The sequence below is a fragment of the Leuciscus leuciscus genome (genome assembly GCF_965113295.1).
Source record: "Leuciscus leuciscus genome assembly, chromosome: 5".
NCBI classification, from domain to species: domain Eukaryota; kingdom Metazoa; phylum Chordata; class Actinopteri; order Cypriniformes; family Leuciscidae; genus Leuciscus; species Leuciscus leuciscus.
In genome coordinates, this window is record NC_138729.1 from 13,144,822 (window position 1) to 13,172,127 (window position 27,306).

Genomic DNA, 27,306 nt, shown 5'->3' on the forward strand with positions numbered 1-27,306 from the left:
AAACCCCATTCGTCGTCATCCGACGTAACGTCTCCGTTCCCTACTCAGGGAACGAGGGTTACATACGTAACCGAGACGTTTTTTAGGCGCTTAATTAGATGCCCTTTAAATTAATGGGATTGCTTTCTAATTAATTATAGACCTCTTTCATTTTGAATAAACCCATAATTTTATGTATTAAACTCTGACATGTAAGTGCTCTCACAATGTTTTTTTAGTTCTCATAATTGTGGATGAATAACCCAATATCTATTTTTTTGCCCAAAATGTGTGATGTAGAATGCTGTGTTTTTCTTTGTCAGACAGCATTGTGAACCTTCTTTTCAAGGTTGCCTGTCATCTCTTTTACTGTCTGCATTTGACAGAATTAGCATTTCAGCACAACATTCAGATAAGGCTTGCTTTCATCTGATCATGGTAGACATTTTAATTAGAAAGATGCAAAAGGTTAATTCCCCTCTCAGTAGACCCGATCAGCATGAAGGTTATGCACAATCCAGACTGTGTCTGTTCCCTGAATTAGTTAATACAAAAAACTCTCAAACCCATTTAACAAACATTTTAAAATCAAAAGTTAAACCTTTAAAAGCAATTCAAGTGTAGTCAACCGGTCTCTGTTCTCTCGTTCCATGGTAGTGGTGCTGGATCTCTTGCGGGAGCTGGGCCAGTGTTCGGCAGGGAAACTTAACTTCAGACCGCCGCCCTGCGTTTCACTCATAGCCGAAAGATGCTGTGACTGACTCCGTAACCTGCCCATAAACAAACGGTGCACAGCTCTAAGAACATATATTAACATCTGATGTAATGTAAAAAGATTTAGAATCTTTAGAAATAAAATAATTTGTTTTATGCAAGGGATCAGGCGTTCCATCATGCAAAAAAGACAGACTTGTTGACATTGCGTCCTTGTATGTTGCCTTGCATTAAAATAAAATGATTTACAGCACATTAATGATTTTATAGATTAAATACAACGTACACAAACCTGTATTTCGCTGAAGAAATGACCAAATCGGCGGCGCTGAGAACCCTCCAAAAGAGGATGCAAATCCTGAAACAGAGCTCTTGCATAGCCAAATTACTGTAAAATGTAGCCTACCGCGATATTGCCAGAACTTGAATGGTGCAAAAGAAGTTTAAAATGTATAATGTGTATAAGGTGTAATGTACATTACGATAAGTTTTGCTAATGAAATAAAAAGTTTGCTTTTCAATATATAGCTATAGGTAAATGTCTGCACTTATCTTTCTTACTAGTGCTGAAGAATGACTTAAACTGTCTATATATATAAAAAAAAAAACATTGATCAGTGCTTTTTACTTTTTAAGTACTTTAAAAATGAATTACCTTTGTACTTTTACTAGGGTAATTTTTAAAATGAATAGACCTAATTATAATTTTACTGTAATATTTTATTGGGCTATCTGTACTTTTACTCAAGTAGGCTACTTGATTTGTGTACTTCATCAACCACTCCATAAAACCCGGATTATTGTAGTGACTACTGTGTATGACTGTTCATTAGTAGTTACTTCATAGTTATTTTTCTTGAACCTTAATTAGTAGATAATTAATAGTAGTTATTCAGGAGGTATGACAGAATTAATTAGTTATTGATTAACTAACTGATACTTAACACAATCATAAAATTCTATTACATATTAGTTAAAACATCTTCCTTAGTAGTTAACAGTAGTGACTTAAGTGTTAATAAAGAATTACCTATTAGTTCTTCAGTAATTCCTTATTAGTTATGCAGTAAATAAGAAACAGTGTTACCAATATATTTTTAAGTAAAGTGCAAATAAATGCACTTTTAAAAAATAAACAGAATTTTCACTTTAAATATATTTTTCTAAAATATATTTTTAGAAAATACTAAAGTACAATTAGGCCTATTAAAAGTTGTATTGTGAAAATAGGTAGAAGTATGATGCTAATTTTAATATATTTAAAGATATGGCATTTTTTTGTTAGTATATTTGCAATGTACTATTGAAAAAGGGAATATATTTCAAATACAATAAAGTATACTTTTTTTCACTAGGGCAGATATGAGGAGTAGTAAAGGAGTAGAGATGTACGCCTTATAGAACCTCACTAAATAACATGGAGACATGCCACTATGAAGAGATTTATATATGCATCCATGTAATGTAAATACAAACGGTGTAAAAAGGAAGCCTGTTGTGATGCTTGTCATTCATTTGTGGTTTCGTTTTCTGCATGTAGTTAATAAGCATCACATGTATAAAGACACATTGTGACAAGCTTCAGCGCATTTAGAAATGATCTTCTGAAACAGTGCTGAATTGAGCTGTTTGAGCTGAATAGAGCTGTTTGAGGCCAGTGCACACCTCATCATCCCATTTTTCCATTTTCTCCAAGTAAATGAAAGCTATGGTGCTGTTGTTTATTTTCTGTCAGTTATCTGTCATCATGATTTGGTTCCACATTCTCAGTGATTTTTTTGGGCTCATTGTTTTTTCCACTAACAGTCGGGAATATCCATTATATTTATCTGCTTCCTGCTTCCTTTTCTTTTCTTTAATCAGGGTTCACAGTGAGTATCACTGAGCTTGTAGTAAGATTTCCGTTTATTGTCAAACCAAATCAAGTGTTAATGTACAGAGATTTATATGAGGATTTTTACTCAGGATCTCTCCAAACAAACAATCCCCATGACCCACAGCAATCAACATCTGCCACTTTAACTTTAATCAGAATTGCCATTGAGTTCCGGGTAATCCAGTCAGGATCTGAAGTAATTTAAAATAATGGTTGTACAAAACTGCCCAAACGCCAGATCTGTGCACAAATTATACACACATAGCTCTTGAAATAATGCCTCTAAATTACTGACCTGTATTCAGGATTTAAAAAAGTGGTAGAATCAGTAAAGAATAAGTATAACAATAAGTAGAGACACATTTAATTAAAAGTTTGTCTGTGCAAAACCTGCCACCATGGTTTTGAGTGTGGTTGCCAGGGTATAGTATAGCAATATGTTTGCTAGGGTGTCTTGATTGGTTTCTATGGTCTTACAACAGCTTGAATATAAAAGATGCACCATAAAGAAATATTCTGATCATAATTTACTTTTTATTGCAAGCATGCTCTTCACTGAAACTGTTGACTCCTTGATAACCAAGTAGCTTTTGAACAAACTTTATTAGGGTCAAAATTGTTGGTTGTAGCAGAAATGATGCCACAACTGGTATAGTCATTATTTGTGTAAAAATTGATATACATAATTTTTCACAAAATACATATTTAAATTGTTTATGTTTATTTATTGTAACTGAAAGTCTGGGCTTCAAACAAGAGTGAAACAATAAAATCCATTTATAAAATATAATTTATTTTATGTAATTTAATTAAATGTGATATGTATGTATTTATGTATTTATTAAATGTAATTTAATTTAATTTATGTAATTTATTTCATGAGCGACATCAAACTGACACAGCATATTTATTTGGTTGCCAGGGACAACGGTCCAACAAAAGAAGTTATTAAAGGGTTATTCCTCCCAAAAAAATGAAAATGATCTCATCATTTGCTCACCCTTATGTCATTCCAAACCTGTATGCATTTCTTTCTTCTGCTGAACACAAAATAAGATATTTTTAAGATCGTTGATAACCAAACTGTTTTAGTTCCCATCAACAAAAGAAAGAAAGTCATACAGGTTTGGAACGACATACATTTTTTGACAGAATTATAATTATAATTTTTTTCATTTTTGAATGGACTATCCCTTGATCAAAAGAGCCAATGACCCTGATATTCTGGCCCTCCTTCAATTTTCACAGGCCAAAATCAGAAATTCTATCACTTAGAAAAGAAATAGCTCACTGCTCGTTGAGGTATTACTTACATGTGTATCAAACACAGTGTCTTTTTTAGAATTTTTTTCAAGAGAATAATGTGTTTCCTGCATCTTGACCAGTAAGGCCATAGCGTTATCTTTGCAAATGATCCCACAAAGAGCAATTCAGTCAATCAAATTTCAAGATTCCTTTATATGTTTTGTCTCCATTCATTTTGAGTGAGGACGTTAATTTCATCATATTGCCATGCACGGAAGAGAGAGGGAGATGAAATGTGGTGACAAGGAGTCCAGGTTTGTTCAAAATCCCCCAAAAACAAGAGGAAAGAACAATTAGAGCCCACAGACAATCCAGTTGTAAAATCCACCCACCTTGTTCCAGGATGCATAACACTAACCAGATGAGCTTGTTTGCATATTACTAAACCAGTCCAGAATGCTTTCCCATTTTAGGTCTTTTGTTTGAAATCAGCCTTTCTTATCCCAACTGTGATTGCAGTATTCCCACCGTTCCAAACCTTATTATTGTTTCACCGTTGCTCTTTCTGCCCACCTCAGTGGAAATGATTGTTTGGTAGATAATCAAACGATATACTGTGGACACACTACAGAGCAAGGAAATCATGTAGTGATAATTCACATCAAATTGACCTTTAATGTTTATAGGAGATATGATTTATTTTATTTTATATATTTCATACATTTCATTATTGGGGAGGGTGCTGCACATTTAGAAGAATCATTTATTGGCCACTAGATGTTACATGTCTCAGGAAGAGGTCTTTATGGGGTATTTATGGAGACAAATATTGCCCTACATATGTTCTGTACTATTAATTGATTGTTTCTGTAGTCCTTGATATAAAAGGGTTGCCTTAAAATTGTATATCTATTATTTTGTAGTCTTTCATCTGTGAGATGAGCCAGAGACTTTGCACAGCTGAATAACCTCTTACTTTAGATTCAATTGTTCTGTTAGTTGTCCTATTAGCGGTCTTGCTTCCAATTATTTTTGACATTTCCGGTTGCACAGTACAATGTGACATGGCCTTTGATTATAGAGAATGACTAAGCCAGTCAAAGGCTGGAAGAAGTTCTACTATCTTTTTTAAAACCAAAGTGGAATTCAACTGACATATAAAACGGTTATCTAACTGAGAGCAATTCTGAGACTATGGTGGTTTTAAATCCTTTGGGTTTTGGAGGTAGACTAAAAAACAGAAGATAGAAGAAACAAAAGACTGGGTAAAATATGGCAGATTACATCCTGACAGATTGCACAGATTTGTGAGAATAGGGGAAATTAAATCGGGGAAGTCAAATAAAGTGTTTTATCAATTCACTTCTAAAATGAAATCACACATTCACATGTGTAAATGTGATAAGTCCAATCCATTTTCTTTAAACTGAAACTGTCGTCTTCCCATGTCTCTTAAAACTCATCTGACTTTTTTTTTCATGGAACTCAAAATGAGTTAGGGATTCAGGGAAGGGAAGATTCCGTTTATTGTCAAACCAAATCAAGTGTTAATGGACAAATATTTATATGAGGATTTTTACTCAGGATTTTCTCCAAACAAACAACATCTGCCTAACACGTAATACGCATGTGCACGCCGTCACTGTTTTCACAGGTCCGCGTTTTTGAAGTTTGCGCAGAGATAACTTTTTTTCAAAACTTTCAAACCTATTTCAAGGTTTGCGCTCTCCAGTCACCAGGCACTGTTGTTGTGCGGATGAGCAGGCCGGAGCACATTGAGGGTTTTCTGTTAGAACGGTGTCCTGTTAGCTGCCCCAAAGTTAATAACTACTAATCTTTGCAACTCTGCAGGACACACAGTCTTCAGGACTGTGGGAGAGTTCAGGAGTCAGAAGTTGAAGAGCCCCAGGCAAACCAGGTGAAACCCAGGTGTCATCAGCAATGGCCTGCATAGCACATGTCTATCTGATACTGGACAAGAGACTTGGAATGTACCCACATAGACTTTAAAGATGGAACCCATGTGGGTTTTGCATATGTTGTCTAGTTGCACCCCACCTAAAGCCCAGTGAAATATTGTATAAAACCCACATGGGCAACTGTCATGGGGCCAACATGGAACCCGTGGACAAACCCACTTACTGGTATTTCAGCCCTTATTGCAGTTTGCAGTTTCTCTCATTCACAATACGAGTGAACCATCTTGGGTAATATAAAGTCATTCAGGTTCCTGGGCTCTACCATCTCTCAGGACCTGAAGTGGGCAAATCACATTGACTCCATTGTGAAAAAGGCCCAGCAGAGACTGTACTTCCTTCGCCAGCTGAAGAAGTTCAATCTGCCACAGGAGCTGCTGATCCAGTTCTACTCAGCCGTCATTGAGTCTGTTTTAAGCACTTCCATCACTGTCTGGTTTGGTTCAGCTACCAAATCGGACATCAGGAGACTACAACGGACAGTCCGGACAGCAGAGAGGATTATTGGTGCCCCCCTGCCAACCCTCCAGGACCTGTACTCTTCCAGAGTGAGGAAGAGAGCAGGTAAAATCATCACAGACTCCACTCACCCTGGACACCCCCTGTTTGAACTGTTACCGTCAGGACGGCGACACAGATCACTGGCCACAAGAACATCCAGGCACAGGAACAGTTTCTTTCCACAGGCCATTTCCCTTCTGAACACTTAACATGCCCCCCAAGGCATATGCCTGCAAGTGCAATACTCCCACTGTCTAGTGCAATATTCTCTTAACTCAGGTGATATTTATATTTATATTATTCATACTACTCAAAATACTGTAAATATGTTCATAATCTGTAACATGCACTAGACTCCCACTGTCTAGTGTAATATTCTCTAACTCAGGTGATATTTATATTTATATTATTCATACTTCTCAAAATACTGTAAATATGTTCATAATCTGTAAATGTTTATTCAGACTAAACCCAACTGTGACCCCTTTTTTTTTACTTTTTATACTATTTTATTTTATTTTATTTTTTTATATATTTTATTCTTAGAATTTGTATTACTATGTTTCTTGTTGTATTTGTATTTGTATATGTGCACTGGAAGCTTCAGTACCAAGAAAAATTCCTTGTGGGTGCAAGCACACTTGGCAATAAAGCTCTTTCTGATTCTGATTCTGATTCTGATTCTGATAAAGCCAATTACACTTGCAGTCATTTGTTCTCAACAAGAGTTATTTTACATACTAGAATATTCTGTAATAAACTCTGAATATATTGTATTTTTATACTCAGTCAAAAGCAAGGCATAATGGGATGATTAAAGTAATCAGTCTTTTTGTGCATTTGTTAAATACATGGCCTTGTATATTATATTGATTGCCCACGTTCAGTAAGATTTTTTATCACATATTACCTGCTTTGCCATGGTTTCATGCTTTCAATTGATAACTAAACAAATGTGGTTCACCCCATTGAGTTTATTTAGAGTATGATGAATGTATTGATGTTCTCTATATCAAGTAGCATTTACCAGTAGCAGCCCCATTCAGATTGTGTCGAGATGATGCTTGATACAAACTGAAGCACCTGCAACACTGTCATGAATGAATAATGCTTTTCCAAACCAAATAAACTCCTGCTGGGTGTTGATCTTCATTTTGGCCTACTACGGCTAGCTAGAGCCTCTTTTGACAACTTTGCCTTGTGATTCTAATAAAAAATGGCAGTCATTGTCTGTGTTTAAACAGTTATTCTTTACTTGGACTCTTCAACAGCTCTGTAATCCTCCCATATTGTTTCAAAATGTAGGGATTCTGGAATTACATCCCTTCTTACAATGCCCACTAAGAGGAACCCTGCAGTCTGCACACTGAACACAAGCCACGTTTCAGGAGATCTTAATCAACTTTCCACCAAACAAAACACTTGAGCGCTGTCAGGGGTCTCATCAGGTTCTCTATGAGTTTTTGTGTTTTTGTTAATAGCCACATACTCATGAGAAACCAAGACAATGATAAATCTGAGGTAACGTGGCACATTGAAGGCCATGTAGGCCTATAAAAATGGACCAAGTCGCCACCAACATCAGACCAGCTTGCAAGAGAAGACAAGAGACAGCAGCTGAACCGCTAAAGCAAACACTCGGCATCAAGAATGAAGCTCTCTGTTGGGACCATCCTCATCTCTGTTGCACTTTTGTCAGAGTGCTACTTCAGAACCGCTGCCATTCCCATGACCAAAGCTGATGAAACGGAGTCAGATCTGCAAGGCTTGAGCGAGAGCTTGGAGGAGAACTCTCTGAGATCTGCACCAGGCAACTCCAGGATCATTGTGGTAGCCGACTCCAATCTGCTGAGAACCCTGACATCGCTGAACAATGGAGTGCATCATCTCAGTCTACCTGAGAGCCTTCTCAGCACAGAGCGCAGAGATGTCAGTTCAGACTTGAGCCCGAGCATCGCCATCATCAGAAGGGACACCATGAGGTGCATGGTGGGAAGAGTGTACCGGCCATGCTGGGAGGTGTAGGTCTTCTGGGATGACGGGGAGAATGCAAGCTGCTGATGACAACAGATTCACCTTCTCTAATCCACTGTTGCTTAGTGAGAATGTAAAAGTGTATGCTGTTTATCTGAAATGAATCTTGCAATTAAACACAGAAAAGATTATTCTACAAGATCTTATCTGTTCTCATCTGTTCAAATTCAACATATTTTCTTTTCTTTCATGTCACACTTATATGTGATCTGAGGGTGTCATGATCAGTGACATACCATACATTTTTTTTACTAGATAAATGTGATGTTTTAGCATTTACATTTTTTCTTCTAAATTAAAATATTTTCTATAACCTTAGTTTAATATGAAGACAGGAGTAATATTAGACATTTGTATGCTGAATTACCATAGTTCATCGTTTTTGTTTTTTGACGAAAATATCCTTTATAATTTAGTAAATATTTTGTCCTGCCATAATCATTAATGATAGTCAGTTTTACTCTTACAATTTTAGTTGACGAAAAATTAAACCAAGACAAACATTTTTTATATTAATATAGACATGCATCAACATTTCTCATAAACATTATGAAAACTGTCCTTGTTTTGTGCTCATGGGCACCTGAAATTATAATAATAGTGTAATACAATATTTTAAATTATGTATGCTTTAGCTTGTCAGTGTTAATTTACATAGGACAAAAAGTCTGGAAAATGGACAGATGAATAGTCATTGTGTTTACACATTTTAGTGCATTGTTACGGAAAGAGCGTGAATGATATATTATGTTCAGCATGTAATTTTTAAATTCACTTGTGCTGTACATTTGAGTCATTTTATGCAGATGCAAGTTGCAATATTGCGTTTATGTTGTGTATAGATTAATCTCAGCATATGCATTTGAGTAAGTGAAATAGCCTGATATCAAAACACTTCAGTTTACTGGTGGTAATTCTGGTTTGACTTTATTTTGATGGTCCCTTTAACCATCACAATAAAGTGTTTGCAGATATTAAGCAGACAGTCTACTTATACTCCAATGAAAGTTAGTTGACATATAGTTGCAAAGTGATTTATAGTCAACAGCACGTTCAAAAGGGACCATCAAAATAAAGTGTTATTCAGCTTTATCTAAGCAGCACAAACCTGACATTAATAACTTTAATATTTTTAGGAAACAATACAATTTTCTGTTGTAACGTCTAATCCAAGAGATGAAAAACGTAGACGAAGTAGATCCAAATATAAACATGAAAGTACTATAAAGTAAACTGAGGCAATGTAGTATCAAAGAACACAAACAAAACAGTGTGCCATATACTGGAGAATGAATGGGAACTAAAGAGGAACTTACACAATGATGAACCAAATACAGACAGGTGTGCTAATTAATCAAATGATAAATAACCATGGTAAATTAATGATAAACGGGAACATAGGAACACAGGAACACAGGAAACAAAGATGAGCAAACTTAAAGTCATTGAAAATTAAACTAAAACAAACTAAACTGAATGTACAGAATGCCTCTTTCCGGGAAGGTGTGACCTTTCACAGTAACATGACTGAGGTCCTTTTCTCTTCAAGGGTCGACATTTCATTCGATAACGTTAGGCAGTTTACATGCTGTTTACTGATCACGTTGTTTGACATTTATATAAGAAATCTTCTACCACTTGTTTCTGCTTCTTTACCTGTGTTTTGATCCACATGATAGCGCCCCCTACCACAAAAACAGTGAAAACATGAATAGCCGGAAAATTAAATGGCGGGGAAATAGTAAAGAAGATTTGAAGAAAATTCATATGTAGACTACAAAAAAATCCAGGTACTCAGAATTAGGAACATATCTGTTTTCTTTATGAATTTCAATATTTTCAAACAATGTAAGTTCATAAGACATTATGTAAACCTACATGAAAAAGTATTTAATAGGCTACTCAATCAAAAGAGTAAACACAACTACAAGCCAAGTATAGTTAGAATACTCAATTATACTTGGTAACACTTTAGAATAATGGTCTGTCATTAATAGGTTACTATGCAGGAAGTAATGCAGGACAAATGAGTAGTACTAGGGGTGAGCAGGGCACAACCTAACGCAGGGCTAGTTGTAACACACTTGTTTTAAATACTTCCACACATGCTAGCATGACAAAACTTAGTGTATTTACTAGTTGCCATATCAACACTATATAGAGAAAACATTGCGGCAAAATTAAGAAATCTTTGGAAGATATCACTAAACATTTATTTAACCATAGCAAAATTAAATGTCTTACTTCTGTTAATTTTTCATCTCTGTTTTTTTTTTTTGTGTGTGTGTGTGTGTGTGTGTGTGTGTGTGTTTATTTTAAATGAGTCAAATCTGAGATTATTTTAATCTCCAGTCTGTTTTTTAAGAGTTGATATCTTCTTTAATGCTTCTCTAACTAGAGATTAAAAAAGTTTTAAGTCCAAGTTGCACAGGTGGGGCTGCTACACTGCATTACAATGTGCCCCTATTAGAACAATGCTATTCTGTGATGTTAGCGATATAATTCACATTAACATCTTTTATGAATTCCATTGAGAGACCATAAAAAGAAAATTATTAATTATTATTATGTTTTGTATAATGTTGTCACATTTCACTTCCATTCTTTCGGGGTAAATCAAGAAAAAGTATACACTGTATTAATGAAACAAAACCACATAATTCTACTAAACATGTGAAATTATTGCGGGGAAAAAAATACTCTGAACCCTAAGTAGGTTTACACAAACTGAGAAAGTCAAAATATAGTAACAGTTATATAATCTTGATATAAGCTATTCATCTTGGGGGGTGGATTTAAAGTAATGCAATTGTATGTTTTTAGGTTTCTGTCGAATACAGCACATCGAGGTTACAATCTTCATATCATTTACAAGAAGTGATTTTGAAGAAAGGGATTGTATATCCAGCAAACCGAGCTCATTTGTTCATCTGTATTATATCTGTTTTTATTTGTTGAACATCTATTGAAATGTTACCCTTAAACAAGTTTAAATGTAGGCAGTATTGTAATTTTTTTAAGAAATGTATTATGAAATGTTCTCATCTGAAACAAAGGAAGCATGTAGCCTAAACGAGTCATTGTCGTGTATTTTACAAAGGTATAGATGATTACGTTAATAGTGTTTTTTGTTTTGTTTGTTTTTTTACAGTAAGTTTGTTTTGAGTCAGAATTATGTGGTAGTTATTTATTAATTACTAATGGGTTCCCTATATTTTCACTTTAGAACACTGTTTGTTTCAGGTTCTAAGTAATTCCTGAACAATCATCTGATAATTCTTTATTAATTTCTAATAAGTTTCCTATATTTTCACTTTAGAATACTGTTTCAGGTTATAAGTAGCCTAATTCCTGGATAATTATTTGATCATTCTTTATTAATTACTAATGGGTTCCCTATATTTTCACTTTAGAATACTGTTTCAGGTTCTAAGTAATTCCTGCAGAATTATTTGATAATTATTTATTAATTACAAATAAGTTCCCTATATTATCAGTTTCCCTCAGTCATTGCCTCAAATACATGAATTTACTCAATCTCATTCTATGCTGAGGAACACAGACACACACAGTACTGTATATAGAATATAAAAACTAATCTAAGGTTAGTTATGGCAAGGCACTTTAGTGGGGTTCCTTTCTGAAGTTGATTTCTTACAGAACACACTCACAAAACCACACAGGCAAAAACCTCTTTAACATTTATATGTATTTGTTCAAATTGTATTTTCATAAAAATACTACTTCTAATGCAGTGGTGTAGTCTAGTTTTTTGTAGTGAGTATACTCTAATATAACACCCCTTCTCACATAGCTTCTCTGCTTGGCCCATATTGAATGAACTGGTCTAAGCTAAGTGCTAACAAAGTTTCGCCGCAAGACAGAGCGATTGAGTGCACGCACTGAGACGAGAGAGGTATGTATCTACTCATCTTAGTTAAGGGAATAACATAGTTTAATATGAAAAATCGGTGGAGTATCCCTTTAAGGTGTGGCGGATAAATACAACAAAATAATATGATACGACCGGCATAAAAACTGGGGTATTTTTTAAATATAATAATAAACGTGAATCCAATGTGTAGGCCTACTCGCAACTTTATTAGCAGCGTCCTCGTAACATCGCGCCTAAAGACAACTGAGAAAGCCTGAACACAAACAAAATGCCCCCCAAAAGAAAAAAATCTCCATGTTTTCGGTGCTGATGCGTTCATGTAACATGTAAGGGTGTCGCTGCCAATAAAGCACCTAAAAGCTGTCACAACGAACCGGCAAAATGAATGATTATGAATATGTAAAATATAGCAGGATACATTTTAATTGTTTACTAATAAACCAGTTTTTTTTTATGTCAGTGTCGGCTGGAAAGATGAAGTTGACGATGCTGACTCGCGATCTTCGCAGTAGTGAACGCACCAGAGAGAAATGCACATTTCATACGGATTACATAAGCAGAGAACAGTCAGTTTTCTTTCGTTTTGAATTGTTCTGTTTAAAAGTAGACATTTCAAGCTTTCTATATATTTCTCAGGTCTGTGAGGCAAGTAGGCTACCTTATCACTGAGTTTCGGTTAATTTATGAGATGAGCTCCAGTTAACGCGCCGGCGCCTCCATGTCGTGATTATCTATTTTCTAATATATTTACTTCTTATTTATTAAATCCAGGCAATTGGTTGATGAAACATTGATTAAAATTAAGATACAATTAATACAAAACGAAATTAAATTTAAAGACAGGCTTTGTGCTTTCTGCTTGAGGTCTCTGTGAAAGTTTTAAAGCGCTCACGTCCGTAACGGAGAACTGTCCCGTCTGTAACATTGTTTTTTTTTTGTGAAATACATTTCTAAATAAATGCGACTTATAGTCCAGTGCGACTTAGGCTATACATGTTTTTTCTTCTTCATGGCGCATTTTTTGACTGATGCGACTTAAACTCCGGAGCAAAAATACGGTAAGTTATTTATTCTTTCTGTGCGGCCCGGTGCCAAATGTCCCACGGACCGGTACCGGGGGTTGGGGACCCCTGTTCTAAAGTGTTACCATTATCTGCACTGTTCACACTATATGAGGCATCTCTGCTTACTTTGGCTAAACAGAAATGTGTCCCTTTGCAAACTCTGCTGAGCTGTGGCCCTCCATGAATTGAGTTTTGCACCCCTGCTGATGTTTAGAGATATAAGCAGAGTGATGTAAGCTTCATTATGATTGCATCATCCATTCATTGTTTTGCCTAAAAAGCAAGTACTGTCCAAACTTATTCATATATGCAGTCAAATATGTATTTTAAAGCTGCCGTCGGCAAGTCTGGCAGATTGGGTCGATTAGCCAAAATTTTGAATGTTTACAACTCTCATGCCCCTCCCCACTACCAGCGAGCACCCTCCCATCGAGGTCGTGCTCATCAGTGCGTCACTGTGCGTGTGTACCTGATTTTCTGTGAACGCGTCCGTCTCTTCAGCATCTATCAACACCATGGACTCGGAGGTAGGCTGCCCTGGCTAATCTATCCATAGATAGCAATAACCGAGGAATTGGAAGCTTGTTAGAAGATTTTCTCTCCGCCATCACGCTTCATGCAATCTCCAGGCGAACTTCAGGCGTGGCGTGTGCATGTGATATTAACGTGCGCGAGTGAGGGGGGATCTGTGGCGTGTGCACGACCTGTGATTGACAGTCAGATCTCACACCCCCCTGCGCTGATTGGACCTGATGAAGCGGGAGCGCTGGATTTTTGCAAAACAAATAACACGCTCCAGGTGGAGTTAGAAGCTCGGTTTTTTTTTCTAAAACCACCTTATTTATGTTGTTCTGTCGGATTATAGTGTCGATTACACTGAATATGATAAAAAAAATGTTGCCGACGGCAGCTTTAATAATTTCTGTTTTAGAAACACCATCCCTTCCCTTTATAACTCACTTATTCGCTTCCATTCCCAAGTCAATGGTCTTAATACTGACCGGATAGAATATCTTGGAAACTAGAGCCAATCAACCATTTTAAGCATAATTTTCATTTCCAGTGACCCAGAAATAGTTACACTTTATTTCGATAGTCCACTTTAGACATTCTACTAACTATACGTAACTTTGCAACTAGGCCTACATGTCAACTAACTCTCATTAGAGTATTAGTAGGGTTAGGGTTAGGTGTTAGGGTTCGGGTTAGGAGAATAAGTTGACATATAGTTGCCAAGTTACTTATAGTTAGTAGAATGTCTAAAGTACACTATCGAAATAAAGTGTTAGCGTAAAGTTTGACTATATTTATTTCAGAAGCATTTTGGCGGTAGACCAGTGTTATAATAATTCAAATATAAATATATGTTTATCACCATCCAATGACAAAACTCCTTAACATCGCATTAACCATTTAGGATGCAACTTGACTTCCACTGAAGGAGGGAGACATATCTAGGAAACAAGATACTTGGGGTCGGCTCTTTTTTCTTTCTTAAAGCGTGTGTGTAACTACCTAGCAACCACCCAGAACAACCTAGCAACCTCCTAATATCCTAGTAGTTAGTTATATAACAACACTATGGCAATGACATAATGTGTTTTGCAGGGGCAAACACTATTCACATTTTCTTCTGAAAATGTAATAATCTACTTTGAATGGCTCATTTGTCAGATAGATTTGTTGGTTGTGGAGGTTTACAGGTACAGACCCCTGTGAATCAAGGCATGTTATGGTTACTGTTGTTACAACATCGTTCAGTATGTTTAAAAGAGTGTGCGTGCGTGCGTGCGTGTGTGTGTGTGTGTGTGTGTGTGTGTGTGTGTGTGCGTGTGTGTGCGTGTGTGTGTGTGCGTGTGTGTGTGTGCGTGTGTGTGTGTGTGTGTGTGTGTGTGTGTGTGTGTGTGTCTGTCTTGGGCAGGTGTTTGTGGGTCGGTTTTTGGTTATTTAAGGACAGCTGCAGGCCATATGCTCATAACAGAGCTGTTTCTACAACTATAAATTGAGGATGGAACAGTTGAAGAATTTTAACCATGCTTCGTTTGTCTTTATCCAACTGGACTGTAACCCTCCCTCTATTGAAACTAACTGGAAGCAGAGCACTGCAATCTGTTTAGAGATCAGAATCTCATGTAACTGATTATAATGTAGATTTTAAAGGTGAAGTCTGTAATTTGTGTGTTACTAACGCCACTAAACCGTCATGTTCTGTGTATGGTTGTCACCACCAAAGCGATGCAAAAACACATAGGCTACTAAGCACACGTATGTTTCATATTCCTGGTCTTTAACTAATGCACTGCTATTTTTTATGATTCAACCTTGTTTCAAATTAAACAAATACCAGTTTGTCTTTCTCTGTTCTTCTTTCCCTGGGACCCTGAGCACTCACTGACCGCAGCTAAAGGTGTTTGTGTGCTATAGAATCGCCCAGTTAACAGTCTTGCCCCCACACCTCACCATCCCGACCAGAGAAAAGAGTCTCCGAGGTCATAGACTCTGCTCTGAAACGTGCACTCCAGCTGATTATACCAGTAGCTGCCAAGCAAAGCACAAAACCCTGGCTCAGGGGCTGGAGGAAAGGCAACTTAGCCTCACTTGGAGAGGAGACAGTGCTTCTCACATAACCTGAGCCACCACTCGGCCCACGGCTGCAGAACTTTGTTAAAACAACATGAAGAAGCAGGCCGCACCATCGTCCGAGCTAAAGTGTTATTCCAGCTAGGTAAATAATAGAGCTCCCTTTTCCGTGTGATGAATAGCACATATTAACAGCCACAAATTCAATTATGTTCCTGAGATTCTTGTATGGTAGTTTGCTAAAAGCCAATACGGATAGAAATGAGCAAACTTTTATGTTCAGGTTTTATTCACTTTCTGATCATATTTGAAGACACAATAAGCAGCCATGTCCATCAAGGGTGAAAGAAAGTTATGTTTATAGGGGGTATATGTTTTGACAGCTCTTAGTAGTTTGCTGCCTTAGCTGGGATAGGGACCACATTTTATGATTCTTCAATAATTGTGACAGTTTTGACATCTCAAAATCTATGAAATTAAAAAAAAAAGAGCAAAGTAATTTACATGTTCTGCCTGAAAAGTTAACACAGTGGTGTATAGTGAAGTTGTAAAATACTTTTCCAAGATTTAGGTTTTCCAGTTTGCTCAATAATGTTTGTGTAACCTTCATTGATGGAATCCAGAGACTCTAAAATCAAATAGGAGGCATATTCAAAATAAAATGTCCATTCACATTGATGGAAACTCATTTGGTTTTGGTTAATTTTACGTTGGTCATCAAGTGGACTCAGCACACTAAGAATTGTTTGTTGTAAAAATGTAAACAGAAAAAGTCCTTAAAATCATACTTTAAAAAATAATCAAATTATGTTTTTTGTGGATGAAGGAATGTCTATATCAGAATCTACCTAATCATGCATTTACTGTTCCATTACTGTAGAATTTAATTAGACTTATAGCCTTTGCTGTCAACAACAAAAAAGCTTATGAGGCTATTTTGCTACCCTAACTATGCACAAATATGTGGTTAGTTGCATAATTTCTGCTATCTGCGATCCTATCAAAAACAGACCTGCAACCAAACTGGTAGCTGCTTTTCCAGCAGGTAGCCTTTTTACACACACACACACACACACACACACACACACACACACACACACACACACACACACACACACACACACACACACACTAAAAAGGCTACTAGCTTAAGTTGTATTTTCCTGCAAAAATAAAAACAAAAAATCAAATTATAAGCAGTCAGTGCTAACAATTTATCTATATGAACTGTGGATTTTGGTCAAACATTGTTTTGGATAGTGTACTCAAAACAAACACAAGCAGGAAACAACAAAATCATTCACATTGCAGCTGTTCCATGAGATGATCATGGAACAGCTGCAATGTGAATGATTTTGTTGAAAAAAATTTGTTGGGGGCATGCATGTCAACTTTACAAATTGGTGGTTTTTTGAAGCAAATATTCAATGAAAGACCAGCTCATTATAGTTTGACACCAGAGAGAGTTGAGTTTTAGTCAATACAGAGACCTGAAGATGATCTGAATGATTCAAACAGGGTAAATAAGATTTCCTTTGTGGTGAATGAAGCCTAGTTTTATGTCTGTGTCACACAAAGCTTTGCAGCGCACGCACACTCACTGTGCTACAGTTCAAATAGTTGATAGCACAGCGGATCATATGCACTTATCAAGTCCAAATGCTTGTGCACTTCAAAAAATGTCAAGTCAAGTCACAATTATTTATATAGCATACAATACAATTTTTTAAAGCAGCTTCACAGTAATAAACAAGAAAATAAGCTGTTAATGTTGCAGAATTCATCAGTTATGACAGTGTTCAATGTTGATTAAGTTGTTGATCAATGTTGATCAAAGTTGATCAATTATGAAATTGAAATTCAATTCAGCTATAAGCATCACTAAAGAATGCAATAGTGTATAGTAAATAACAGTGTCAGTGTTATAAGTTAGCTTCATTAGCTTAATTCTGTTCATCCAATTTTGTTCTCATCGGATAGTGTCAGTGCAGTTCTACCAGAAAGACTCGGAAGGCGAGATGATATAACAATGACACTTATTAATTAATAGACCAGAAAATGAAAACAGAAATATTGGATGGTAAAGTTCTTTGGCACAGGCACCGTCCGTAGTTCAAATTCGGAGGGTAACGGACTCTGCATATCCTGGCTGAAGATGAAGGCAGGGGCGCAGCCGACCACTGGGGAGGTATGGACAGGGACCATCCTGGTGGTGGTGGGGAGGACGGAGGTGGATAATTGCGTCGTCATCTGCGAACTCAAACATGTGTAAGTAACAATATTTTATACTCCAAGTATTAGATAGTGATTAGATAGACCAGAAAGTAATGAGTGACGTAACATTGAGTCTTCCTGGCAGAACTTTACACTAAAGCTTTCATTTCAATCAGTAATATTTTAAACCCCAACTGAGCAAACCAAAGGCTTTTGTCTACAAAAATGTCCTTAAATTCATTATCTACAAAGAAATGTATCATAATTTCTCTCATTTTTATAATAAGTCTAAGGCTAGGCAACCACAAACACCCTGGCAATCAACCACAACACACTAGCACCATGGTGGTGAGTTCCCTATCAGTCGCTCACGTTCGACGTTACGTCGACATGACGACGTAATTGGGATCACTTCGGGAGCCCTATCATCTTTGAGTGTCTACAGAACAAGCCAATGAACGTTGGCGTGTGTGAATCGCGTCATGCACCCCGCAGCACGGGTATAAACAGGAAGCGGGTGCACGCTCCCATTGTCTTTCACTTCGGAGCCGTGCTTCCTGTTTGACCTCAGAATTCTACAAGACTCTAATAGCGTTGAAGACTCTCTGCCTTCAGTGTTGGTGTGACGGCGCGATCAGCGAGTGGCCGAGAGCTCAAAGCTCAACAACTGCGGTCAACAACTTACAGAGCCTGTGGACAGGCTGCTTCCACCCTCAATGTCATGTCGCTCTTGCAGGTCCACCAGGCCAGGCACTCATGGACATGCACGAGGGTGGTTCTGACCCAGAGCTCCTCCGTGACCTGATGAAAGAAACCGCACGTTCCGTCGGTCAGGCGATGTCCACCTTGGTGGTCCAGGAACACCACCATTGGCTCAACCTGGCAGATATGAGGGACACCAATAAATATCGGTTCCTGGATGCCCCTCTTTCCCAGGTAGGGTTATTCAGCGATGCGGTCGAGAGCTTTGCCCAGCAGTTATCGGCTGCCCAGAAGCTGACGGAGGCTATCCGGCACATCCTGCCCCGGCGGACCTTTTGTTCCACCACTGGCCCCTTGAAAGCCCCTCTTTCATCACCATCGAGCAGCAGTGGCTGTGTCCCGGACGCATTGACGCCTCCGCACACTCACCCTGCCCTTCGACGGAAGCAGGTACGTGTTGGACCACACATTCAGACCCCACTTCAGGCCACTATGCCTTCCGAGTCGAGTCCCTGCATTCTGCCGCGCTGGTGCCATTGGTCCCGCTTGCACGGTGCCTGGGAGCCTGGCTAGCGCTTCCCAGCCCGTCTCCCTGGCTCATCCGTACTATTTATTTATTTGTTGTTTATTTGAATAGGGACAGATACAAAATAAAATTGATTATTACATAAAGAACAATCCGATGCATGTATCACAGTGTTTATAGCCATGGCTAATTCGCAACACCTGTCCCTAGAAGGGCTTGTAACAGTCAAGATAATGAAGAAATAAAATTAAAAATGTAAAAATTACAGTGAATACAATGAAATGTCCGGAAACCAGTTAGCACCAATAAAGATAAGTATTATAAATAAACACATTCACTCGAACTGACACAGATGCACACCTCACATACACCCAGCTACACGTCTCATATGGCATGATCACACTGCTGCTGCTGTATGAACCAGGCTTTTGTTAGTTTTTTTAAAGGTGGACAGTGTTCAGAAAGACATGAGCACATTCAAATGTTAGACTGCTCCTGATCATTCTGAAACAGTTCATACTGGCCTTCATTTTTCTTGAGATGTTTTTAATATGACTTTTAAAATTTAGCTGAGAATCTAAAATCACTCCTAAATATTTTTCTTGTTCTACCTGATCGATGAGTTCACCATTCATTTTAACGTTAAGGTCATTTATTATCCTCGTTCTTTTTATAGAAAAACACATTGATTTAGTTTTCCTCAGATTAAGTGTTAAACATGATTTATTTAGCCAATTAAACACTTTCTCCAGACTTTTGGTCAGTGTACTGCCGATAACAACAGGGCTCTTGCCGGACACATAAACCACAGTGTCATTGGCATACATCTGAAGGCCAACTTCAGGACACACTATCCAGTAACGTGCAGTGAAATCTTGTCATGGGTAGGCTGTGACCTATCAATGTGGCATATATGTTCATATATTCATTCAGTTAATGTAGCAACCCAAGTTCATATCAGGCATCATCACATCGCTGCCTGCATACAGCAAAGTCAGACATATGTGAGGCTAATGCACAATCAAATCTAATAATCAAATTAATGGACACATCTATCTTATGACTTATACAACAAACAAATGTTTTGTGCGGGACACAGTAAGAGAGGGAGGCGGCGCGGTGTTAGCGAACCGCAAACCGACAAGCAGCCTAGTCACTCCTTCAAAATGCGCAAACGCGCACACACTATTGGTCTGGTGATGGCGCACCAGGATTTGAATAGGCTAGTCAGAAAACATTGTGTCAGCAGTACAGCTTTAAAGTACAAAAACAGCTTATTCGCTCCTACAAACTGCGCTAGGCGCACACAACGACACGCAATGAGCGCCTGGCGACGGCGCACCATGATTAAAAAAAGAGAACTACAAAACAGCATTTTAACCCTTACGAAATGCACCATAATCATTTGTAAGTAATAAATATCCATAATATCCAAATATCCAACGGTTCACAGCCGTCGAACTAGGTTGACAGCCAGGGCCGGAGTGGGGCCACTTTTCAGCCCGGGAGTTTCAGGTCCAAGACCGGCCCACTTTTTCCATGGTGGAATTCCAAATATTAGCACTTTTTCCAAATTGGATAAATGAAGCAACAGTTCAGCTCTTACTATTGTGTAGTTTGTACTAATGCCATGGTTCAACAAATAATGTAAAGGTTAAATAATAATTCACTTAGACTTTATAAGAAGCAATTGCGACTTTATTTCACACAATTCTGACTTTATATCTTGCAATTCTGACTTTATAACATGCAATTGCGACTTTATTTCACGCAATTGCGACTTTATTTCACGCAATTCTGACTTCATATCTCGCAATTCTGACTTTATAACACGCAATTGCGACTTTATTTCACGCAATTCTGACTTTATATCTCGCAATTCTGAGAAATAATGACAGAATTGCGAGATGTAAACTCGCAATTGTGAGATAAAAAGTCGCAATTATCTTTTAAAATGTTTTATTCTGTGGCGGAAACAAGCTTCCATACCTCCTGGCCTCTTCCTCCCATCCATCCTCCCTGACGCGTACCGTTACGGTAGGTCCGGCCCAGCTATCGGTAGGCGCCGGCGGTGCCGCTGTAGCCTACCTGAGAAAACGTTTTGGAAAAGACGGGCTATGGACCCAACCAACTCTATAGGAGGGGAGGGGAGAACTCCCTCACATGGTACAACCCATGCAGAGGCTGCGCGCTGCGGTGTCAGAATGTGGAACGTGTGTAGCCTAATGTGACAAATGTGAAAAAAAATATTCGACCGGCCCAAAAGTGAAGCGGCCCACCGGGAATTCTCCCGATTCTCCCGATTACCCACCCCGGACCTGTTGACAGCCAACGCTAGGCGCCGCTAGATGCTAAGTATCGGGAAGCGCGGATTGAGTGAGAGCGAGTGGAACACGTGACATGAAGCAAGCTCGGTCTCTGCCTCAATGTTGATAATTCAAGACAGCATGAGAACTGACTGTGCATGCGCAAATCTACGTAAACTACGTTCTATGGACCAAAGAGGCACTGCTAACCTCTGCCTCAATGGCCATGGCCTTGAATTTCCTGCATGAAACAATGGTTTTAGGAGCAAACAATGGCAAAATGAGTATGTGTATTCCTGAAAATTTTTGTTACAAAAATTTATATTTGGAAGAAAATAAATGCAATTAATAATGTGGTGAATTAATAAAGCTCTTGGAATTAATAAATGTAATGTCAACATTTCCTTTGGTGAGGCACTGCCTACCCTGCCTACCCTGCCTACCCTGACCGCATGTCCCTGACACTATCAGACTTGGCTATGCGATTCAGTTTGCTCGGCATCCCCCAGCCTTCAGCCAGGCTGTAAAAAACGGTCTTCATATCGGCTGGAGGGGCCGGCTCGATCGCGTCCTTCGCCAGTAGGACTGCGATCTCTGCCCTGAGCACAGGGGCATTGTCCGCCAGAACACGGGTGAACTGAATGCCCCTGTGCTCAAGGCAGAGATCGCAGCCGGTCGCAATCGAGCCAGTCCATCCAGCCAATATGAAGACCGGCTTTTACAGCCCATACTTCATTGTACCCAAGAAAGGCGGTGGGTTATGACCAATCTTGGACCTGCGTGTCCTGAACCGGTCCCTTTACAGGCTGCTGTTCAAGATGCTTATGCAGAAACGCATTTTCAAGTGCATCCGTCCCCAAGATTGTTTTGCAGCGATCGACCTGAAGGACACGTACTTTCATGTCTCGATTCTCCCTCGACAAAGACCGTTTATTCGCTTTGCGTTCGAGGGACGAGGATATCAGTACAAAGTCTTACCCTTTCGGGCTGGCCTTGTCGCCCCGTGTCTTCACGAAAGTCGTGAAGGTGGCCATTGCTCCCATGTGCGAGCGTGGTGTTCGCATTCTCAACTACCTCGACGACTGGCTCATTCTGGCTCAGTCGAGAGAGCAGTTGTGCGAACACCGGGACATGGTGCTCAGTCCACCTCAGCCACCTAGGGCTTCGGGTCAACTGGGAAAGGAGCAAACTCACCCCCGGGCAGAGGATCTCTTTTCTTTGTATGGAGCTGGACTCGATCAACTTGACAGCGTGCCTCACAGAGGCCTGCGTCCAGTCAGTGTTGAACTGCATGAGCTCACTCAGACACAGAACAGAGGCACCTCTGAAACTTTTTCAGAGGCTCCTGGGGCATATGGCATCTGCAGCTGCAGTAACACCGCTCGGATTGCTTCATATGAGACCGGTCCAACACTGGCTCCACGCTCGAGTCCCGAGATGGGCATGGCAGAGCGGGCTCGTGCCGGGTCCAAGGTACCCCGCACGGCTTGTGCCGGGTCCAAGGTACCCCGCACTGTTGCCAAACTCTCAGCTTGTGGTCGGACCCTTCGTTCTTGTGGGCAGGTGTTCCCCTAGAACAAGTGTCCAGACATTCTGTTTTCACCATGGATGCCTCTTCTACCGGCTGGGGGGCCACGTACAACGGGCATGCAGCTTCAGGTCTGTGGACGGGGCCTCAACTGCATTGGCACATCAACTGCCTCGAGTTGTTAACAGTACATCTTTCGCTGGGCTACTTCAAAAAGTCCGTATGGACAGCACAACGACCGTTGCGTACATCAACCGTCAGGGTGCTCTACGTTCCCGCCGCATGACACAACCCGCTATCACCGCACATCACAATGCAGTTGAGGGTAAGTCGGTGGGAAAGCACGACCTGATCGTCAGGTTCCTGAGGGGGGCGAGAAGACTAAATCCGCCTCTCTAACCTAACTCTATAGCCTCTTGGGATTTGTATCTAGTCCTTTCGCCACTTCAGAGACCACCCTTTGAGCCTTTGCAATCAGCTGAGTTAAAAATTATGTCCTGTAAAACAGTACTCCTGGTTGCATTGGCCTCCATCAAGAGGGTAGGGGACCTGCATGCATTTTCATAACTCTCACGTGATCCTGAGACCCCGGCCCGGATAAGTGCCCAAGGGTCCTACCACTCCCTTCCGGGACCAGGTGGTGAAACTGCAAGCGCTGCCTTCGGAGGAGGCAGACCCAGCCATGGCTTTTCTCTGTCCCATTCACGCTCTGCGCCTATACATGGACAGAACGCAAAACCTCAGGACCTCAGATCAGCTCTTCGTCTGTTAGGGAGGCCAGCAGAAGGGAAAGGCTGTCTCCAAGCAGAGGATGGCCCACTAGATAGTGGATGCCATCGCCTTGGCTCGTGAAGCCCAAGGCGTGCCCTGCCCGACCGGGTTGAGAGCCCACTCCACTAGGAGTGTTGCTTCTTCCTGGGCGCTGGCACACGGCGCCTCGCTGACAGATATCTGTAGAGCTGCGGGCTGGGCGACACCTAAGGCTATGTTCACACTTAGCGTCTTTTTTGATAAGAAAAAGTTGACAACGGCGTTTTTTTAGCAAAAAAAAACGCTGGCAGCGTTCGGTTACAAATAGCAGCCGAGCGCGTCTTTTGTTGCTATAACAACAGCTGCAACAGTAGCCTAGTGCTGTGTGATGCAAAAAATGTCGAGAAAGAGAAAGTTGGCTCTTGCGTTGGCTTTTGAAGTTACCGGGGAGGAGAATGTCGGTTCACAAAGACGTTTGTGGGTGCACGACAGACAGTTGTTCTTGTTGTTATGGAAACGACAGGTCTCGCTACTCGCTTGTCATTGGTCAGCTGTCAAAAAGGCGCTTGACGTAGGGCGTTCTTTTCAGAAAAGTTGAACTTTTTTCAACTTAAAAAGACGCTCTGAGCTGCAGAAAAAGACGCCGGCGGTGGCGTCTAAAAAAGCGCTCAGGACTTTTTTGAAAAAACGGTTTACTCCATAGGATTATAATGTAGAACAGACGCTGGCAGTTTGAAAAAAGACGCTAAGTGTGAACATAGCCTAACATGTTCTGTGTGAAAGTTTCACTAATAACACTGATCTACGACGTGGATGGATAAGAGCGCTCTCTTCCCGGTTGCGGGGACTTTTATTTTGACGGAACGCAGCTCATACAGTGGAGTGCTTCAGAGTGCGCGCGCGCTGCGATCCAGTCTTGCATCAGCCGTCATCTTCAGAGAGAACGAGCCGTGAAATTCCCTAACTAAATGCAGTTATCTGATCTACGTTATGTTCCTTTGAGTGTTTAAAGTTGTGTGCGTCCAGAGAGAAAGTGAGTATTGTAAATTGGGGGGGGTGACCCATAATCCTGCCCGCTACTCTGACCAGGTTGAGAATCTGTGATTTAAGTTTGACACTCAGATTACCAAACCAACTGGTGATACCATACCGTAAGATAGACTCTATTGCTGCCCTATAAAAAATTAACATTATGTTTTTACTGACACCAAACAACCGCAGTCTGCGTAAAAAGTGGAGGCGCTGATGGATTCTGGCACAGACAGTGGCTACCTCTGCCAGCTCAGGTCACTATCAATGTGAATGCCTAGGTACTTGCATGAATTTTGTTGATTAATGTTATTGCCATGTATGGTCACAGGGCTTCGGTCACCAATTGATTTGGGATCAAAGAGCATTTCTACAGTCTTACAGGTGTTAATCTGTAGTTTATGATTGTCGCACCAGTCCACAAACCTGTCCACAGCATCTCTGTGAATGGATGAGTCAGAGTTCTTAGTGAGCAGACTAAGAACAGCTGTATCATCCGAAAACTTCACCACATATTGATTAGGCTCAGAACTAACACAGTCATTTGTATACAGAATGAACAAAAATGGTGAACTGACACATCCCTGAGGGGCACCAGTACTACATATTTCTGTATTTGACAAGGAGGAGTTAAACTTCACCTGCTGTGGCCTCTTGGTAAGGAATGAGTGGTACCACCTGATTAAAAACTCATATGCTGACACTTCTAAGGACATAAAGCAAAGCCCATTAGGATCTGGCTCCCCCTCTTCATATGCTTGTATAAATAAATCTGTTAAACTGGATTCCTTCTCCGACTTTGGTGTTCTTACCGGCACACCCGGACCAGCTTCACCTCATTAGCAACAGCTAGCACCTTACAGTCCTTAGCCCTTCATCTACATGTTCGCTAGGTTTTATAGCCTACGTGTTGAGCCGGTTTCTTCCTGTGTGCTCGCTTCAACCAGCTGGTAACAACGAAGTTCTTGCTCTAGAGTCGGCTTTCTGCGCTACTCCCCTCCACATGGAGTGGATACGTGCGCTTTTTTGCTCCAGTTGAGTTCCCCTGTAGAGTTCCTCCGCACCCCTTCTGCAGTCAGACGTTGCAGAGCGTCCGACGCCAGACCTAGTGCTCTGGCTTGTGTAACTTGTGCTAGGCTGGGTTCCATATGTGGTGATCCCATATGCGTATTCTTCCATGACCAGTTCACTGCGGTGAGCCCATGGAGTCCGCTCTGCCGTCACTGTCCGGTGTGTCCTCCCAATTCTCAGGCTGGAGCCACCCCAGTGACATTCCATATGTTGTACTGCCCTTAACCGGCCAGTCCATATGTGTATTTTCCACATGGTACCTCCCTTCTGGCAGGATGTGGCTTCCATAGCGTCCCTCTCCCCTGGAAAGGCACACTTTCCAGTGTTATCCAAGAATTCCACTGTGTGGGGTATAACGGAACAGCAGTTTGAACTCCCTCTTACTTAGGCCTTCCGCCCCAGTCAGTTGGGGGTCTGAGAGTCTTGCGTAGGGCGCTCGACGTGGCAGCAACCGTGGCGTTTTCCATAGGGATCCCAATTACGTCGTCACTTCGACGTAACGTCGAACGTGAGCGACTGATAGAGAACGTCTCGGTTTCTAATGTAACCCTCATTCCCTGAAGGAGGGAACGGGAGACGTTATGTCCCGTCGCCACGGTTGCTGACCATTGCTGCAAAGGCCGTCACAATCTCGGCTCCTCAGCGAAAAACAATGAGTGCGTGCGCCCGCTTCCTGTTAATACCTGCGCTGCGGGGCGGGGCGCGTTACGCGATTCACGCACGCCAACGTCCATGGGCTCATTCTGTAGACACTCGAAGATGATAGGGTTCCCTGAAGTGGTCCAAATTACGTCGTCACGTCGACGTAACATCTCCCGTTCCCTCCTTCAGGGAAGTGTTACATTAGTAACCAAGTTTTCTAATAAAACGTAAAACGTTTTGTATGGACAAGCACCACTAACAATATCTACAGAAAGTGAACCTAAAGCATTTGTTCTAACTTTAATCCGTAATAACTTGCATGTGGTTTTATAAAAGAAAAGCCAAACACTGCTTTTCACGCACAAAATAATTACAAGCAGAGTGAGGATTAGATTCTTAGAAGGAAAAAATTAATTTTCGAGCAGCTTCTGTAAGCGGTGAATATGTGTGTGTATGTGTGCAAGTGTATATCATTATACATCTTCATGTGTGACACTTCCGTGCAAAACACAGAGCTTCTAACAGGTCATGGAAAAGAGGAGGGGGTCAGGTGATGAGCCAAAGACTTAATCAGGATCTGACTCGTCTCTCCATAAAGCGAAGGAAGAATTAATTAAGGTTGGGTAAATCTGATCCCCAACCAAATCCTGCCAGCATGAATGACCACACACAAG

At 40.2% G+C, this 27,306-nt stretch overlaps 1 protein-coding gene and 1 long non-coding RNA gene across 2 annotated transcripts in view; one reads left to right on the forward strand and one right to left on the reverse strand.

Moving 5' to 3' along the window:
• LOC309500004 overlaps window positions 1-27,306 on the reverse strand; it is a 368,298-nt gene that overhangs the window by 306,706 nt on the left and 34,286 nt on the right. The window lies entirely within an intron of this gene.
• Window positions 7,889-8,456, forward strand: pmchl (pro-melanin-concentrating hormone, like). The gene has a single exon (XM_082171542.1). It carries the CDS (start codon window positions 7,942-7,944, stop codon window positions 8,314-8,316), a length of 375 nt encoding a protein of 124 aa, XP_082027668.1. The 5' UTR covers window positions 7,889-7,941; the 3' UTR covers window positions 8,317-8,456.

Bases quoted from the DNA above. Each gene is read 5' to 3' on its own strand.
- pmchl (XM_082171542.1), top strand. From the start codon at position 7,942: ATGAAGCTCTCTGTTGGGACCATCCTCATCTCTGTTGCACTTTTGTCA.